Source organism: Erpetoichthys calabaricus, chromosome 2 (genome assembly GCF_900747795.2).
Source record: "Erpetoichthys calabaricus chromosome 2, fErpCal1.3, whole genome shotgun sequence".
In the NCBI taxonomy this organism is placed as follows: Eukaryota; Metazoa; Chordata; class Cladistia; order Polypteriformes; family Polypteridae; genus Erpetoichthys; species Erpetoichthys calabaricus.
Window position 1 is genome coordinate 195,699,645 of NC_041395.2, and position 17,028 is coordinate 195,716,672.

General features: G+C 40.0%; 1 protein-coding gene across 1 annotated transcript; it reads left to right on the forward strand.

Moving 5' to 3' along the window:
- Positions 1-9,803: 9,803 nt before the first annotated feature.
- Positions 9,804-16,753, forward strand: LOC114644111 (C-C motif chemokine 20-like). Its single transcript, XM_028792358.2, has 4 exons — positions 9,804-10,004; positions 10,096-10,210; positions 11,010-11,087; positions 16,545-16,753. Exons 1-4 carry the CDS (start codon positions 9,926-9,928, stop codon positions 16,615-16,617), a joined length of 345 nt encoding a protein of 114 aa, XP_028648191.2. The 5' UTR covers positions 9,804-9,925; the 3' UTR covers positions 16,618-16,753.
- Positions 16,754-17,028: the final 275 nt, after the last annotated feature.

Here is a 17,028-nt window from a genome sequence, read left to right on the forward strand (position 1 = left end):
GCTTATTCTTTGGTATTTGGCAACAGGATGGTTTTAGATTGTCACGCATACTCAATAGTAATGTTGGTAGCAAATCCAGCAATAATGTCAGCAAGGTAATGGGGTTTTCACTTCAAATGGAAGGCAAAAAGTAATAGAATAACTTCAGGTTGGCACAGTTGTGCTTCCATTAATAGTAAGTGGTCACAGAGATGACAGACTTCATGATTCTGATCTTTCATGACCTTAAAAAGGTGAAGACTGGCAAAATGAAAATGAGGTAATTGGAAGTTAATTTTATTAGGGGAATTTACACTCTTGAACTAAGGATAATATACCATAACAACACAATATAACATGAAAAATGAAATGTAAATTAAATACAACATAATATTGCAAAATAAATAAAGAAATGTCTTGAAATACTGTACACATAAAAATCATCAAATATGTACACTGGAATGAATGAGGGCCTTTAATAATGGCAACAGTAAATAAACACAGTCACAACAGGAATAAAAGACAAAATGATTAGCATTTCTAAGTAGACCAACTAGAGTCCTGGCCTAAATCCATTTGAAAATATGTGAAATAAAAAGTTCCGTGAATGACTTACATAAGTGTGTTCATTTGGTACAGACTGGTCTAAAAAAGAATTATAGTGATAATTCAAGCAAATAGTACTTCTGCCAACTACTTGATCAAACCTGCAGGCACTCTGTGTTTTCTATATAAAGGTTACGGATTGTGATGTATGCACTTCCCTTTAATTTCTACTGGTATTCTGGAGTATATGAATCACCATTTAGTTGAGAGAGTTGCCACACTGTCTCCTTTGCTTAACACTAAACATGCTCAATTTTCTGATCACTACAGATATTTCTGATGTGGTGGCCATGAAGCACTAATTCTAAGTAATCCTAAACAATAATTCTAAACTTGGCCTAAAGGTTGCCATAGACGGCCCTTAAATTTAGAGTCTGAAGACTATGAGGTGGGAGGAATACAGATTTAGAAGAAGAGTGAGACTGTGTGTGTTACTTTCAGGTGGTTAAGTGGGTAATCCCCACCATCACATAAACCAGAAATCAACACTAGTTTAATGTCAAGCCCAAGGTGTTGATCTCCACTGTCAGTTTTTTTTTACTTTGCAGTCCCTTTTGTGAACCATTCCCATGCAGATATACTGACAGCATTGTCATCATATTTGTACTCCTTATCAATGAATTCCATGAGAGAGTTCTTACTTTATAGCAGGAAATCAAATGCATGCAATTAAGGAAAAAAAAAATAAGTCAGTATTATTTTACAGATTGAGTAAAAGATATTTCAGGATACAACTGAGAATGAAAGTTTTTTTTCTAATAAAGCAATAGATTCATGGAAACCTCCAACTGAAAGTTTAAAAAGTCATCACTTTAACGTGTGGATTCTAATCCTTCAAGTTTGTGCTCTCAGGGTAGTGGTGGTCACACACCTAGAGTCACAGCTGCACATTTCCTTCTTGTCCTACCACAAGCCAAAGAGATTTGAGCTGATTGGTAATTCTGAATTAACTTAATGTTAATGAGTAAGTGTATCTTGTGGTGCACTGGCAGGATATACTCCAGCCCCTTGCAGCCATACATTACAATAAGAAAATTTGGAAAATCATTTAAATGAAAGAAAATTAAAAATACTCTAGCCCCTCAACACTAACAATCCACCCTAAAAAATACCTAACCCGGGGACAAAATGTTTATATACACCTTTAGGTTAGGTAGACCTTTAATGTTTTCTAACTTTTTTGTTTTGATATACTTTATTAATCCCAGAGAGGAAACGGTCTTTTTACATGATGTTTGGAAATAAGAGAACAGGGTCAGCCATTGTACAGCACCCCTGAAGCAATTTTCAGGTTAACAGGCTTCTGGCAGTAATGGGATTTGAATAGGCAACTCTTGAGATACCAGTGCAGATTCTTAGTCTCAGAGCCACCTATCTGCACTTTTCAGTGAAATCCAATTTTCAAACTTATATTTTGTATTTAGTCTCTTAGAAGACAAGTTATATAAAAAAATTAAAAAAAAAAAAAAAAACATGCAAGCCCTGCACAACTAACGATAATTGTGCCAATGATACATTTGCAATCATTAGTTGTTTTGCCCAGAGATAAAACAAAATTATGAATTAAGGGACCAGGGGCCTCATGTATAAACGGTGCGTACGCACAGAAATGTTGCGTACGAACCTTTCCACGCTCAAATCCCGATGTATAAAACCTAAACTTGGCGTAAAGCCAACCACATTTCCACGGTAACTCATTCCTTGGCGTACGCAATTTATCCGCCCGGTTTTGCAGACTGGCGGCACCCAGCGTCAAAGCAGTGCTACTGTTCCTGTGTGGTTACCCTTTCTTAGATCCACATCCACGGCTGCGGCTTTATCAAATACACTGAAATTAACCGCATATCGTTCATAAATTTAATGCATCTGATTGTAATTAACCTGTAACAATATAATGGTCCACAGAATGGTCAAACTACTGTTCCTGTGTGCTCACCCTTTCTTTCTTAGCTCCACATTCCTGACGCGGCTTTATAAATACACTGAAATTAACTGCATATTGTTTATTAGTGTAATGCATCTGATTGTAATTAACCTGCAGCAATATAATGGGCCAGGGAATAGCCATAGTATTCCAAATACCATAACTGCTGTAGCGTTTTTACGCTCACTGCATCTTGTTCTTCTTTTTGCTGTTCCCGTTAAAGGTTGCCACTGCGGATCATCTTTTTCCATATTACTCTCACTGCACCACTCGGAGTATTTATATCACTGTATCTGAGTGTGAATCACAGCAGCAGATGATCGGAAAGAGAATTATCGGTATACAGTTTCAAGTACACACTACCTCAACCACGGCAAAAAGCGTCAAAGCCTTTCCTGTACGGACCTCGCGTTTCAGAAACAGTTTCATCCCAAGAACTATAAACGCACTCAATCACCTCACTGTAAACTTGCACTACAGTTATAATATTGCACAACCTGCGCTACTTTATAAAGCGCGTATGATGACAATATCATTTTTAAGATGAAATGCAGCAAAATATGTTGCTTATAGTATACAGATAAAACTTTAACTTCATTTAAATAATCTGTATTGCTAATAATTAAACATGTGAGGACACGGTGCTGCAGCGTATAGCTAGTTCAAGGATAGCTCCTGCCTTGCGCTGTATTCTTGCTGGTGCTGACGCGACACTGGAAGGATAGACGAATAGAATAATTAAACATGTACTACGAAGATATTTCAATGTTCCTTAAAAGTTTTGAAGAATCGGCGTTCTAAGCTTACAGATGGCTTAACGTCTATTACAGAGCTGATTGTGTGGCGATTGGAGAAAGAAAAGTATGGACAGGAATTGGAGGTTAGTACGTTTGAAAGAGACAGTACTTCTGTAATAAATTATTTCATTGAAGGTCACACATGGTGCAGCAAGCCTCTTGCGTGAGATATGAACAAGCACTGCGCCACCGTGTTCCCATGTTTAATAACATGCTTTCATTCCTATCACCATGAAAAAGATATCACATATACATCTCAGTATTTTAATTATTCAGAGAGCTGTAGTATCACGAATGTAATGGATTCTGTGTCCTGCCGGAGAAAGAGAAAGAACGGAAGCACTTAGTGATTCACACACATAGAGCACATAGAAGATCAAACACAGAAAAAAGCGTTTAACATGCTACTTGAGAAACTAGTAAAATAAACGATTTTAAGATGAAGTTTATGATGTTCTACTTTAATGGCAAAATAAACTACGTGATTAAAGTGGAAATTTCGAGATTAAAGTTGACATTTCGTGCTTTTTTCCCATCTGTGTGCCTATGTTTTTTGTTTGTACCCTAATACGCTTTCATATGACACTCAGACGGTGGGCTACGACTCGCCTTTTCACGGCGACTTTGATATGTGATTTCTTTTTTATTTCGGGCACTGTGCGAGTTTGTGAATTTGATCTTTCGAGTTTTTCCGACACTCTGTAACTCGATCAACTTTCTTTTGTTGATTATATCACTGTTTAAACCAACAAATAGTATGTTTTTCCTTTTCCTCCACTTGGTATTCGCTGAAATTCTTATATTTTCCCCTGTGCTTTTCCCATTGTCTTTTCACAGAAGGCTATTTATATTGATTTGCATATTCAAAGAGGCGTAATTCTGGGAGGAGTTGGGGCGGGACAGAAGGCGCGTGCACGTGCGTTACTTTTCACGCAAATCGGGATTTATGTAGTGGAAGAACGTGAAAGTATGCGTGCGCACAGATTCCTGCATCTGGATTTTTCTGTGTGTACGCACAATCCCGCTTTTGTGCTTATGCCATGTTATAGTGTGAGTTCTACGCACGCCGTTATACATGAGGCCCCAGGAGAAGAAGTGGAGTTGAAAACACTCACTACAGTTCATTGTTAAAACACAAAAATTAAGTGTTATGTTGTTAAAGTTTAAAAGCAAAGAATCATAAATCAGTAATACTAATACACAAAACAAAAACAAACTATGTTTTTGAGTTGAATCCGCAATCTTGGATAGTCACGAAGTACATTCTGCTGATCTTTATACTACTGAACCAGTGACATCATGCATCAAACACCTCCAGGCATCTGTGTGTAGCAACACTCTAGCTACTGTAAAAGGCGCTATATAGCGCCTGACCCGGCACAGACTCAGGCAGAGGCACGTACTTAAATAAAACAGTTTTTATTCTTTCTTCAGCCGTGGGGCATGCCTTCCCCGTGTCCCACAGGCCCAACACAGTCCCAAATACACTCACAAACTCTCTATATCCACCTCAGCATCACCACTCCTCCACAGTCTTAGTCCTCCTCCTCCCGACTCTGGCTCTCTTGAGTGGTGGTGGCTGGCCTTTTTTATACCCCACCCGGAAGCGTTCCAGGTGCTTGGGGCTGACGAGTCGACCAGCTGGGCTGGAAAGTCCATGCAGCTCCCCCTGGCGGCCATCCAAGCCCCCAACCAGGCTGTGGAGGACTCCATCTCCCATGGAGCCTTGCGCCAGGTTGGGGAATCATCGTCCACCAGGGAGGCTGCCACCAAGCGTCCCGGGGGAGGTACTGAGCTGCCCATGGTGGCTCCCCCGGAATAGATGCAGCAGGGGCGTCCCTGCCGGGCATGGGACCCGGCTGTCCTTCACACTACCAAAAACAAACGTGTACAAAAATGGTGGTGTCCATACAATATAATAATGGTGTCTCCGTGGTATATGAATTAGGAAAAGAATCTAACAGTATGGTCAATAATATTAAAAAAAAAGTACAAAAAAGAACAAAACTTCACAATGAATAAAAACACATCCAAAAAGAATGCAAAAAAACTACCAAAAGAAAACAGGTCCTTTTTTTTAAATGGTCCTAAGCTTGGCTGTTACCTTAATGAATATCATGAACAAAACCTATATTTTAGATTTAATATTAAATTAAAATGAATCAAGCTTTTCAAAGGTTATTTATAATTTCAAATGTTAATTTAGCTTGAAACACGCATAACATAAAAAAATTATAGTATTTTGTAGATGTTTAGCTACTGTGATGAATCAGGGTCTTTGACTTCATATTTTCAGTTTGTTTCATGTATGAGCAATAAACTCATGGCAATTTTCTAAACTACATTGTTAGTGCATTGACTAATCATGCTTAAGTGGAAAAATCCTAAACCATTCTACCAAAGTCAGTATCTTGCATTACCAAAAATCAGATTTTCTTGATTTGTTTTTTTCAAGTAACTGTGCAGAGCTTCTTAAGAATTTGTCAGAAATGTTTTCATATTATTTTAAAATAAGTCTGCCAGACCCAATGTTTCTGCGAAATTCTTATTGGCATAATTATTGTTAGGATGTATATCACTTTTTTTAATTTAAATTTTAATTTAATTTAAAAGCATTTTTAAAAATAATTGAGATTTTTTTCTGGAGGTAAGGGTGGGGTTTTTAGTGTGGTTTAAGATAAATCTTAACTCTTTTGTGACATATTGGTTTTATTTCTGACCAGACTGACTTTTTTGCTTATTTACTTATTGTTTATAGTAATACTGTACATAAAGCATTTGATAAGGTGCCAAATGACAGGTCAGCTATTAAACTAAAAGTAGTGGGAGTTCAGGGTGTTATGTGTAGATGGATGAAAAATTGGCTCAGACATAGGAAACAGAGGGTTATGGTATGAGGAACCTTAAGTGATTAGGAATTAGGTGATGATAACTGTGATGTTCCACAAGCGTCAGTGCTAGGACTGCTATTTTTATTATATAAAAATTAATATAAGTAACAATCTAGTTACGTTTGTAGATGATACCAAGCTACCATAGGTGCATTGTCAAATAATCTAGAATCTGTTGATTCATTACAGAGGGACGTGGACAGTATACAGTCTTGGGCAGATTTGTGGCAGATGAAATTTAATTTAAGTAAATGTAAAAGTATTACACGTTGGAAGTAGAAATATTACGTCTGAATACATTATGGGAAGTCTGAAAATCAAAATTACACCTTATGAAAAAGATTTAGAAGTCACAGTGGACTCAACAGTATCAACTGCCAGACAGTGTTCAGAAGCCATTAAGAAAGCTAACAGAATATTAGGTACAGCAAAATGTGTAGAGTACAAGTCCAAGGAGGTTTGCTCAAGCTTTAGATAGATAGATAGATAGATAGATAGATAGATAGATAGATAGATAGATAGATAGATAGATAGATAGATAGATAGATAGATAGATAGATAGATAGATAGATAGATAGATAGATAGATAGATAGATAGATAGATAGATAGATAGATAGATAGATAGATAGATAGATAGATACTTTATTAATCCCAAGGGGAAATTCACATTTATAACACACTGGTGAGACCTCATCTGAAGTACCGTGTACAGTTTTGCTTCACAGGCTACAAATAGGACATAGCCGTGCTAGAAAGACTCCAGAGTAGAGTGACTAGGCTGATTCCAGGGCTACAGGTAGGGATTATGAGGAAAGATTAAAAGAGTTGAGCCTTTTCAGTTTAAGCAAAAGAAGATTAAGAGGAGACATGACTGAAGTGTTTAAAATAATAAATGAAATTTGTACAGTGGATCAAAATTGATACTTTAAAATTAGTTCATCAAGAACATGGAGACACATTTGGGAACTTGTTAAGGATACATTTTTTATAAATATTAGGAAGTTTTTCTTTACGCAGAGAACATAGTCATATGGAATAAGCAATAAGTTGTGTGTTAGACAGAAGGACTTTAAGGGCTTTCAAAACTAGACTTGATATTATTTTGAAAGAATTAAGTGAATAGGACTAGAGAGGCTTGTTGTGCTGAATGGCCTGTTCTCGTATAGATTGTCCTAATTTTCTAATGTGTTCTTGATTGTTATATATTGTAACATTTTTCTTGTTATGCATCTTTTTATGTGTTATTCTATATCATAACTCCATTGTAAATGTCTGTCCACTCAAGTCTAGACAAGGATATGTTAACCTGACAGATCTGAAAAAACTCCATTCTCCATTTTCATTCTGTTTAAATTATGAATGGAAGCTACAAAATATTTACTGGAAGAACATTCCTGACAGTGGAGGTAAAGTGCAAATGCTCAAGGAGGAGAAAGGGCAAAAGAGGAATCATAGTCATTATTACCATAATTTTGTATTGTGCTTATATGAGGAAAAGAGTTAAGAGAAAGTTGCTGTTGGTTTTCATTAGCTGACATATTTGCAATAAGGTAATCACTACAGAGCAACACATATGTTCATTGACCAGACCAATAGACCATGCCCTGTAAAAGTTTGAGAGCATTCAACACAAGTAACTTTCCCCAAGGACAGATAAAGATCTATCTATCTATCTATCTATCTATCTATCTATCTATCTATCTATCTATCTATCTATCTATCTATCTATCTATCTATCTATCTATCTATCTATCTATCTATCTATCTATCTATCTATCTATCTATCTATCATCTAACAATTTTGACATTGGTCTCTAGCTTTCCATGCCTTTTCTGAACATGCCTTTTTTGGCACAGAGTCACAGTAAGCAAATTACAGCAGCATAAGACAGGAGTTAGTGTTGGACAAGATGCCAGTTCAATTTCAAGATACAATCAGTACAGTCTCACTTTGGGTCAAATTACAGGCATTAATTCACATTATTTTTTATACAGCTTTTCACTGGGTATAGGCTTAGAGAACATGCACAAATTACAACTAGAATGCAATGACAAAAATAAACTATAGATCATTTACATACATAAACATACAAACTAAATAGAACACATAACAAAAAAGAGACCTTGCAGTTTACATAAACAAATCATGAAAGTCTAATTTCATTAACAGTAAAACTGAGATATGGTCGAATTACAATGAAAGAGGGGAAAACAGAAACTGTTTTCAGGGGCATCTGTGATGACTTTTAATATTCAAAGACACAGTTAAAAGTCAGACAAAGTCACATTTCTGGTGGTCTATGCCTATATTCTCTCATTCCCTCCTTTCTATAATAGCGCTAGAACATGAATTCTGCCATTCGTTCTTAGACCAGTATAGTCTGTTATTTATACTGAATAATGCCCAGTATGATCCTTAACACTACTTTTTTGTAACGTGATCGCATCTCTGACACATTTATTTCTAAAATGCAAACACTGACATATAGTTACTCAACATAGGAATTATTCAAGGAAAGGCACCTATCCATCACAGGGTACTCTCACAAACAGCAAGTCAATTAACACTGCTTGGAATTGTGAAAGAAAAAAACAGGGTGAAAGGAGAAAATCCATGCAGTCACAGCAAAAACATTCAAATTCGATTTAAAAAGGGTTTAGGCTGGAGCTGTGAAGTAGGATTGCTAATTGTTGTTAGACCTCAGGTAGGTTATATGATTTTCTTGCTATCTCCTCATGAGCATGTGATAGTGGATAAAAAAGCAGCCTTGATGTTCACAGTTCAGTCCTTAAGTCAATGACCACATTTAGTAAACACCCTGGATAAAAACCTTTTTAAAGGAATACCATGTTAAAGCTTATTTAAATATTAAGACCCATCCAAAGACACAGAATTTTTTTTAACATGGCTTCGAATAGTTATAAATATCAGAAATTAATGTTTGTAGTACTAGAGTATTGTACCGTGTTAGCCATTATGAATGTAGTGAAAAGTCAAGCAAAATGACACCTTTTATTGGCTAACTTAAAAAGATTACAATATGCAAGTTTTGAGGCAACTCAGGCCCCTTCTTCAGGCAAGATGTATCCCCAGGGCTGGAGATGTATCTTGCCTGAAGAAGGGGCCTGAGTTGCCTCGAAAGCTTGCATATTGTAATCTTTTTAAGTTAGCCAATAAAAGGTGTCATTTTGCCAGAAATTAATGTTAAAATACTTGACTATTTCATATTTAATGTCAGTTTTTTTGATTGGAAATCAGTACTCCATTGAAAAGTATAGGACAAAATGTGTGTGCTATTCTAAAAATTCTTAGAATGATATAATAAATTTCCATTTACACTCTTGGTATAATGTTAAAGCAAAATGTTTTCAGTATTCAATACTTCTTTTCATATCTTTATATCTTTGGCCTCAATTTTAATGCACCATGCAAAATTCTTATCAGTTTGTGTCTACCCACAATATTAAACTCTTTGGCATAAATTTAGAAATGAGGTGAGTGTTCTTGTGTATACTACAGTTTGTTGCTTTTTTTTTCATTTTTAAAGATGTTGTTGATAGGTTATCTGTTGATAATAATCAGTAGTTGGAAATTAGGTGTTGTAAATCCCCCAGCTTCTGTATAAAAGACTTCACGTGTTCATGTTTGAATATAAAGATTTGCTTTACCATCCATCTCTGGGCTCTTCAAACACTTATTGGCGAGTTCAGTAAATTTGCAAATAAAATGTTCATCCGTGCCTGCCTAATTTCTAGCTGTATTCCTCTTTTTGTAGCTGTTTTATTCTGCTTTGCTGACTCTTTATGTAAGTACCTTTTAGTCTGAACCAGAGAAAAGCTACTTTGTATTCAAAAAGATGAATTATTTCAATCTTACTTTCTCTGTTTACTTTACAGATGTAAGCCAGCAGGACTGTTGCATTAGGTATTCTTACCAAGAAATAAAAGTACAGAACATCAAATGCTACACTATACAAAAATCAGATGGGACTTGCAACATTGATGCAATAATGTAAGTAAAGTTCTTTTTTCATTGTAAGCTTTATTTTTTTAACATGTAATACAGCATGACATTACAATCTGTTGTTAACATGACTGCTTAACTTGTCTCTTTAACATATGGGTTTCTCTGGCTATTCAAGAAAAAATGTGGGCTGCTTATACTGTGTGAATAGATACCGAAATGGAATGATATATTGAAACAGAAATAAAATAGAAAATGAAAGAGCTTTATGATAGATAGATAGATAGATAGATAGATAGATAGATAGATAGATAGATAGATAGATAGATAGATAGATAGATAGATAGATAGATAGATAGATAGATAGATAGATAGATAGATAGATAGATAGATAGATAGATAGATAGATGGCTGATTACACAAAATCTTTATTTTAAAGTGTCTGTGCTGTATAGCTGTACAGAAATTACTTTGATTACTACATGCTTCTTGAAACATTTTTATGGCTGGATGATTTGCTTACCAAGTTTCACACAAAGCTTATTACATATCCGCTGGCTCATGCGTTGTTCACTGACTACAATGGGCCTTCTGTGTGAACCACTGACAGACACAAATTATACTCTTCTAAATATTGCACAAGAATTGTTATATTTACCACAATTTCCTTCACAACATTTACAACTTTTATTTATTTTTGACTGTACCACAAACATGTGTATGTGTGTAACTAAAGTTTTTACTTTGATTTTCTTATCTTAATTTTAATTTAATAAGAAATATAGTCTCTATAGAATGTTTGGTTGCACATGGCTCACTTTTTTATTCCCTATTGAATATGTTACAGATTCCATACAGTACAGCACAGGAAGATCTGCGCCAATCCAAATGCTAGCAAAGTGAGAAAAACTGTAAAAGCCCTAACGTAAGTGAATTAATTATAAAAGCTATTTAAAAATTAATTAAATGCTGTAAAAAAGACAATTTTATTGGACCATATCAAAGTTAAGTCTTAGATGACAGCCTGGGTAGAGTCACTCTAAGAACTGAGGAAATTCCTCATCAGTATCAAATGTTAATGAAACTACTGTATGGAATGTACCAATGAGATGCTTTCCATCCATCTTACTATTTTTATCTTGAATGGCCTCATCTGGCTCACATGTTGAGGCGATTTAATCAAAGGAACTGGGCAGCTGACGTTAACTTTTGCTACTTTAACAGATCATAATTGCTGCATGATGTTCTAATTATCCCCCTGGTTTTTGGTCCAAATTTTATTTTTATTTTTTTGCACAGAGATTTTTTCAGCTATGATGTATAAAAGCATGTGGAGTGATACATTAAAGGCCAGAAGAAATATATTTAACCCATCAATCCATCCATCCATCCATTATCCAACCCGCTATATCCTAACTACAGGGTCACGGGGTCTGCTGGAGCCAATCCCAGCCAACACAGGGCGCAAGACAGGAAACAAACCCTGGGCAGGGCGCCAGCCCATCGCAGTTAACCCATCAATTCATTAAAAAATTAATTTAATACAATTCCATGATAAAACTGTTAATTTTGACAAATTCTTTAATATTTCTTTACACTTCACACTTTAATTTATTCCTTTGGTGTGCTGTGTCCCCAGGCTGGAGGGGTTGTGCTCAGAAAATTGAGAAACAAAACAACTAGATAAGGAATTTAAAATTAGACATTCACTGTTGTAGCAGGACAAGCCCAAGGTGAGTCCTCTTTTACGAATTAACAAAATGGTGCCCTCTTAAAGAAACAAATGACTGGCAGGCAACCTAAATGTACATAGCAGAATGAGATAGTCTTGGGTAAATATTTACCCTGGAGAAGACTTTGAAGTAGAGTTCAGTCTCTTGCAGTATCCCATTGTATGTCTTTGGGCTGTGTGACCAGAGGTTTCAGATTGTTTGCCTCCACTCAGCTTTATTGGGCTGAGCTAACATCCGGAGATATCCTCATAACCCTTGGGAGGCATGACTGGAATGGCTCACTTCCAGTCCCCACTTGAAATGAGGGCAGTTTTAATAAAAAAAAAAAAGATATTTCTTCCTATAAAATCCACATTTGACTTGTACTATTTGCTGGTCATGCCACAAGAGAGAGGTGATGTGTTGCAAATAATAATTTCATTGCACTCTGTTTACATGACAATAGATGTGAACTTAAGCTGGATCTAATGTATCTGGAATTCTCAATCTCATTTTAGCAGAGTGTCCCACATATTTTTCACAAGAAAGTAAAGCATCAAAATTACCAGTGTTCCAGACTGTGATGAGATTGTAATGGGAAAGATTTGTAAAGGGTGTAAATTCTTGTGAGGCAGCCAGACTGAACATATTCACATCTTCATATCTTTTATGTAAAAACAAGGCAGCAGAAGGAAATGACTTAAAACAGCATGTTTGAAATTAGCAGAGTTTTGTAATCCTTTTTTTTAGACCATATATTCCAGTGATATATTGTACTCAGAACTTTAAATTTACTGCCTCTCATACTGCACACATTATTGTGGAACTCCAAGATGCATTAAGCCAGAAACTGGGATTTTGCCTTATTTGTGTCTCCATTTACCTTTGTTTTTTCATAAAACAAGCCATTTACTTTCATGTTCATTTTGATTTATCAACAATTCTGTTAATAAACAGTGATAATAAAGTAAATAGTGAATCATTAGTTAAGCCAAGTTTCTGAGTATATTTCAATAATTCAGTATGTGAAATGGCAGAAATGAGGCCATAGAAGCTAGTAATATTCATTTAGTGTCTAACCTGCTCTGCATTTCTTTGGAATGTTCCATCCATCCATCCATCCATTGTCTCCCGCTTATCCGAGGTTGGGTCGCGGGGGCAGCAGCTTGAGCAGAGATGCCCAGACTTCCCTCTCCCCGGCCACTTCTTCTAGCTCTTCCGGGAGAATCCCAAGGCGTTCCCAGGCCAGTCGAGAGATATAGTCCCTCCAGCGTGTCCTGGGTCTTCCCCGGGGCCTCCTCCCGGTTGGACGTACCCGGAACACCTCACCAGGGAGGCGTCCAGGAGGCATCCTGATCAGATGCCCGAGCCACCTCATCTGACTCCTCTCGATGCGGAGGAGCAGCGGCTCTACTCTGAGCCCCTCCCGGATGACTGAGCTTCTCACCCTATCTTTAAGGGAAAGCCCAGACACCCTGCGGAGGAAACTCATTTCAGCCGCTTGTATTCGCGATCTCGTTCTTTCGGTCACTACCCATAGCTCATGACCATAGGTGAGGGTAGGAACATAGATCGACTGGTAAATTGAGAGCTTCGCCTTGCGGCTCAGCTCCTTTTTCACCACGACAGGCTGATGCAACGCCCGCATCACTGCGGATGCCGCACCGATCCGCCTGTCGATCTCACGCTCCATTCTTCCCTCACTCGTGAACAAGACCCCGAGATACTTGAACTCCTCCACTTGGGGCAGGATCTCGCTACCAACCCTGAGAGGGCACTCCACCCTTTTCCGGTTGAGGACCATGGTCTCGGATTTGGAGGTGCTGATTCTCATCCCAGCCGCTTCACACTCGGCTGCGAACCGATCCAGAGAGAGCTGAAGATCACGGCCTGATGAAGCAAACAGGACAACATCATCTGCAAAAAGCAGTGACCCAATCCTGAGCCCACCAAACCGGACCCCCTCAACACCCTGGCTGCGCCTAGAAATTCTGTCCATAAAAGTTATGAACAGAATCGGTGACAAAGGGCAGCCCTGGCGGAGTCCAACTCTCACTGGAAACGGGTTCGACTTACTGCCGGCAATGCGGACCAAGCTCTGGCACTGATCGTACAGGGACTGAACAGCCCTTATCAGGGGGGCCGGTACCCCATACTCTCGGAGTACCCCCCACAGGATTCCCCAAGGGACACGGTCGAATGCCTTTACTAAGTCCACAAAACACATGTAGACTGGTTGGGCAAACTCCCATGCACCCTCCAGGACCCTGCTAAGGGTATAGAGCTGGTCCACTGTTCCGCGACCAGGACGAAAACCACACTGTTCCTCCTGAATCCGAGGCTCGACTATCCGACGGACCCTCCTCTCCAGGACCCCTGAATAGACTTTTCCAGGGAGGCTGAGGAGTGTGATCCCTCTGTAGTTGGAACACACCCTCCGATCCCCCTTCTTAAAGAGGGGGCCCACCACCCCGGTCTGCCAATCCAGAGGCACTGTCCCTGATGTCCATGCGATGTTGCAGAGGCGTGTCAGCCAAGACAGTCCTACAACATCCAGAGCCTTGAGGAACTCCGGGCGTATCTCATCCACCCCCGGGGCCCTGCCACCAAGGAGTTTTTTGACCACCTCGGTGACCTCAGTCCCAGAGATGGGGGAGCCCACCTCTGAGTCCCCAGGCTCTGCTTCCTCATTGGAAGGCATGTTAATGGGATTGAGGAGGTCTTCGAAGTATTCCCCCCACCGACCCACAACGTCCCGAGTCGAGGTCAGCAGCGCACCATCCCCACCATATACAGTGTTGACACTGCACTGCTTCCCCTTCCTGAGACGCCGGATGGTGGACCAGAATCTCCTCGAAGCCGTCCGAAAGTCATTCTCCATGGCCTCCCCAAACTCCTCCCACGCCCGAGTTTTTGCCTCAGCAACCACCAAAGCCGCATTCCGCTTGGCCTGCCGGTACCTATCAGCTGCCTCCGGGGTCCCACAGGACAAAAGGGTCCTGTAGGACTCCTTCTTCAGCTTGACGGAATCCTTCACCGCCGGTGTCCACCAGCGGGTTCGGGGATTGCCGCCACGACAGGCACCGACCACCTTACGGCCACAGCTCCGGTCAGCTGCCTCAACAATAGAGGCACGGAACATGGCCCATTCGGACTCAATGTCCCCCACCTCCCTCGGGATGTGGTCGAAGTTCTGCCGGAGGTGGGAGTTGAAGCTACTTCTGACAGGGGGCTCTGCCAGACGTTCCCAGCAGACCCTCACAACACGTTTGGGCCTACCACGCCTGACCGGCATCCTCCCCCACCATCAAAGCCAACTCACCACCAGGTGGTGATCAGTTGACAGCTCCGCCCCTCTCTTCACCCGAGTGTCCAAGACATGTGGCCGCAAGTCCGACGACACGACCACAAAGTCGATCATCGAACTGAGGCCTAGGGTGTCCTGGTGCCAAGTGCACATATGAACACCCCTATGCTTGAACATGGTGTTCGTTATGGACAATCCGTGACGAGCACAGAAGTCCAATAACAAAACACCGCTCGGGTTCAGATCGGGGGGGGCCATTCCTCCCAATCACGCCCTTCCAGGTCTCACTGTCATTGCCCACGTGAGCATTGAAGTCTCCCAGCAGAACGAGGGAGTCCCCAGAAGGTATGCCCTCTAGCACCCCCTCCAGGGACTCCAAAAAGGGTGGGTACTCCGAACTGCTGTTCGGTGCATATGCACAAACAACAGTTAGGACCCGTCCCCCCACCCGAAGGCGAAGGGAGGCTACCCTCTCGTCCACCGGGGTAAACCCCAATGTACAGGCTCCAAGTTGGGGGGCAATAAGTATACCCACACCTGCTCGGCGCCTCTCACCGGGGGCAACTCCAGAGTGGTAGAGAGTCCAGCCCCTCTCAAGGAGATTGGTTCCAGAGTCCAAGCTGTGCGTCGAGGTGAGCCCGACTATATCTAGCCGGAACCTCTCAACTTCGCGCACTAGCTCAGGCTCCTTCCCCTTCAGAGAGGTGACATTCCACGTCCCAAGAGCCAGTTTCTGTAGCCGAGGATCGGACCGCCAAGGTCCCCGCCTTCGGCCACCACCCAACTCACACTGCACCCGACCTCCTTGGCCCCTCCCATAGGTGGTGAGCCCATGGGAAGGGGGACCCACGTTGCCTCTTCGGGCTGTGCCCGGCCGAGCCCCATGGGTGCAGGCCCGGCCACCAGGCGCTCGCCATCGAGCCCCACCTCCAGGCCTGGCTCCAGAGTGGGGCCCCGGTGACCCGCGTCCGGGCAAGGGAAAACGCCGTCCAAAATGGTTTTTCTTCATAGGAGGTTTGTTTAACCGCTCTTTGTCTCATCCCTCACCTAGGACCAGTTTGCCTTGGGTGGCCCTACCAGGGGCATAAAGCCCCGGACAACAGAGCTCCTAGGATCATTGGGACACGCAAACCCCTCCACCACGATAAGGTGACGGTTAAAGGAGGGGTCTTTGGAATGTTCCCCTTTTTATAAATCAACTTTTTGATAAGTTTTCTTAACTTGCTTCTACTGTATGTTAGTCACTTTGTGCACTACAGATCTACCAGCTTACTTTTTAATTGTTTATATTAATAAATAGAAGAGTAACCAAAAGAAAAGGAAGAAAATAGATAATAATTACTTTTTTTCTTGTTTATTTCAGAAATGCAAAACAATGCCAAATAAAAAAAATGAAAAAGGAAAACCCAGACACAAAGTCAAAGAAGCAAATATAGCATTCTCATATATTCTTTTGGATCATTTTGACATCTCCGAACCTGCTGTACTGCACGATGAAGTTCTTATTTTCTATATGCGAGCAAACTAATTTGAATGGACATTTACTGTTGGTGAATAAGGAAAGTCAATACAAGCAATATGCTTATGTTTGTAATTTTAAATTGCAAAAAATCCTTAGCTTAGTATTTATTAATAATAATGTGCTCTGTAAACCTTGTATATCTTCACTGTAATGCCAGTCCTTTATAAAATTAACCCTACTACAGCACTCTGAGAGTTTAAAGATTCTTTGTTTTATTACTTTGGCACAGAGGTATGATTTTTGGTAAAGATGCAAAGACGACTGAAAATATTTAAATTTTGGAATCCAAAGTTCATTTACACATTTAGGTACTAGAGAATCACAT

Coding starts and splice junctions, on each gene's coding strand:
- LOC114644111 (XM_028792358.2), top strand. CDS start 9,926: ATGTTCATCCGTGCCTGCCTAATTTCTAGCTGTATTCCTCTTTTTGTA. Junction 10,211..11,009: donor TGCAACATTGATGCAATAAT/GTAAGTAAAGTT, acceptor AATATGTTACAG/ATTCCATACAGTACAGCACA. Junction 11,088..16,544: donor AAAACTGTAAAAGCCCTAAC/GTAAGTGAATTA, acceptor TGTTTATTTCAG/AAATGCAAAACAATGCCAAA.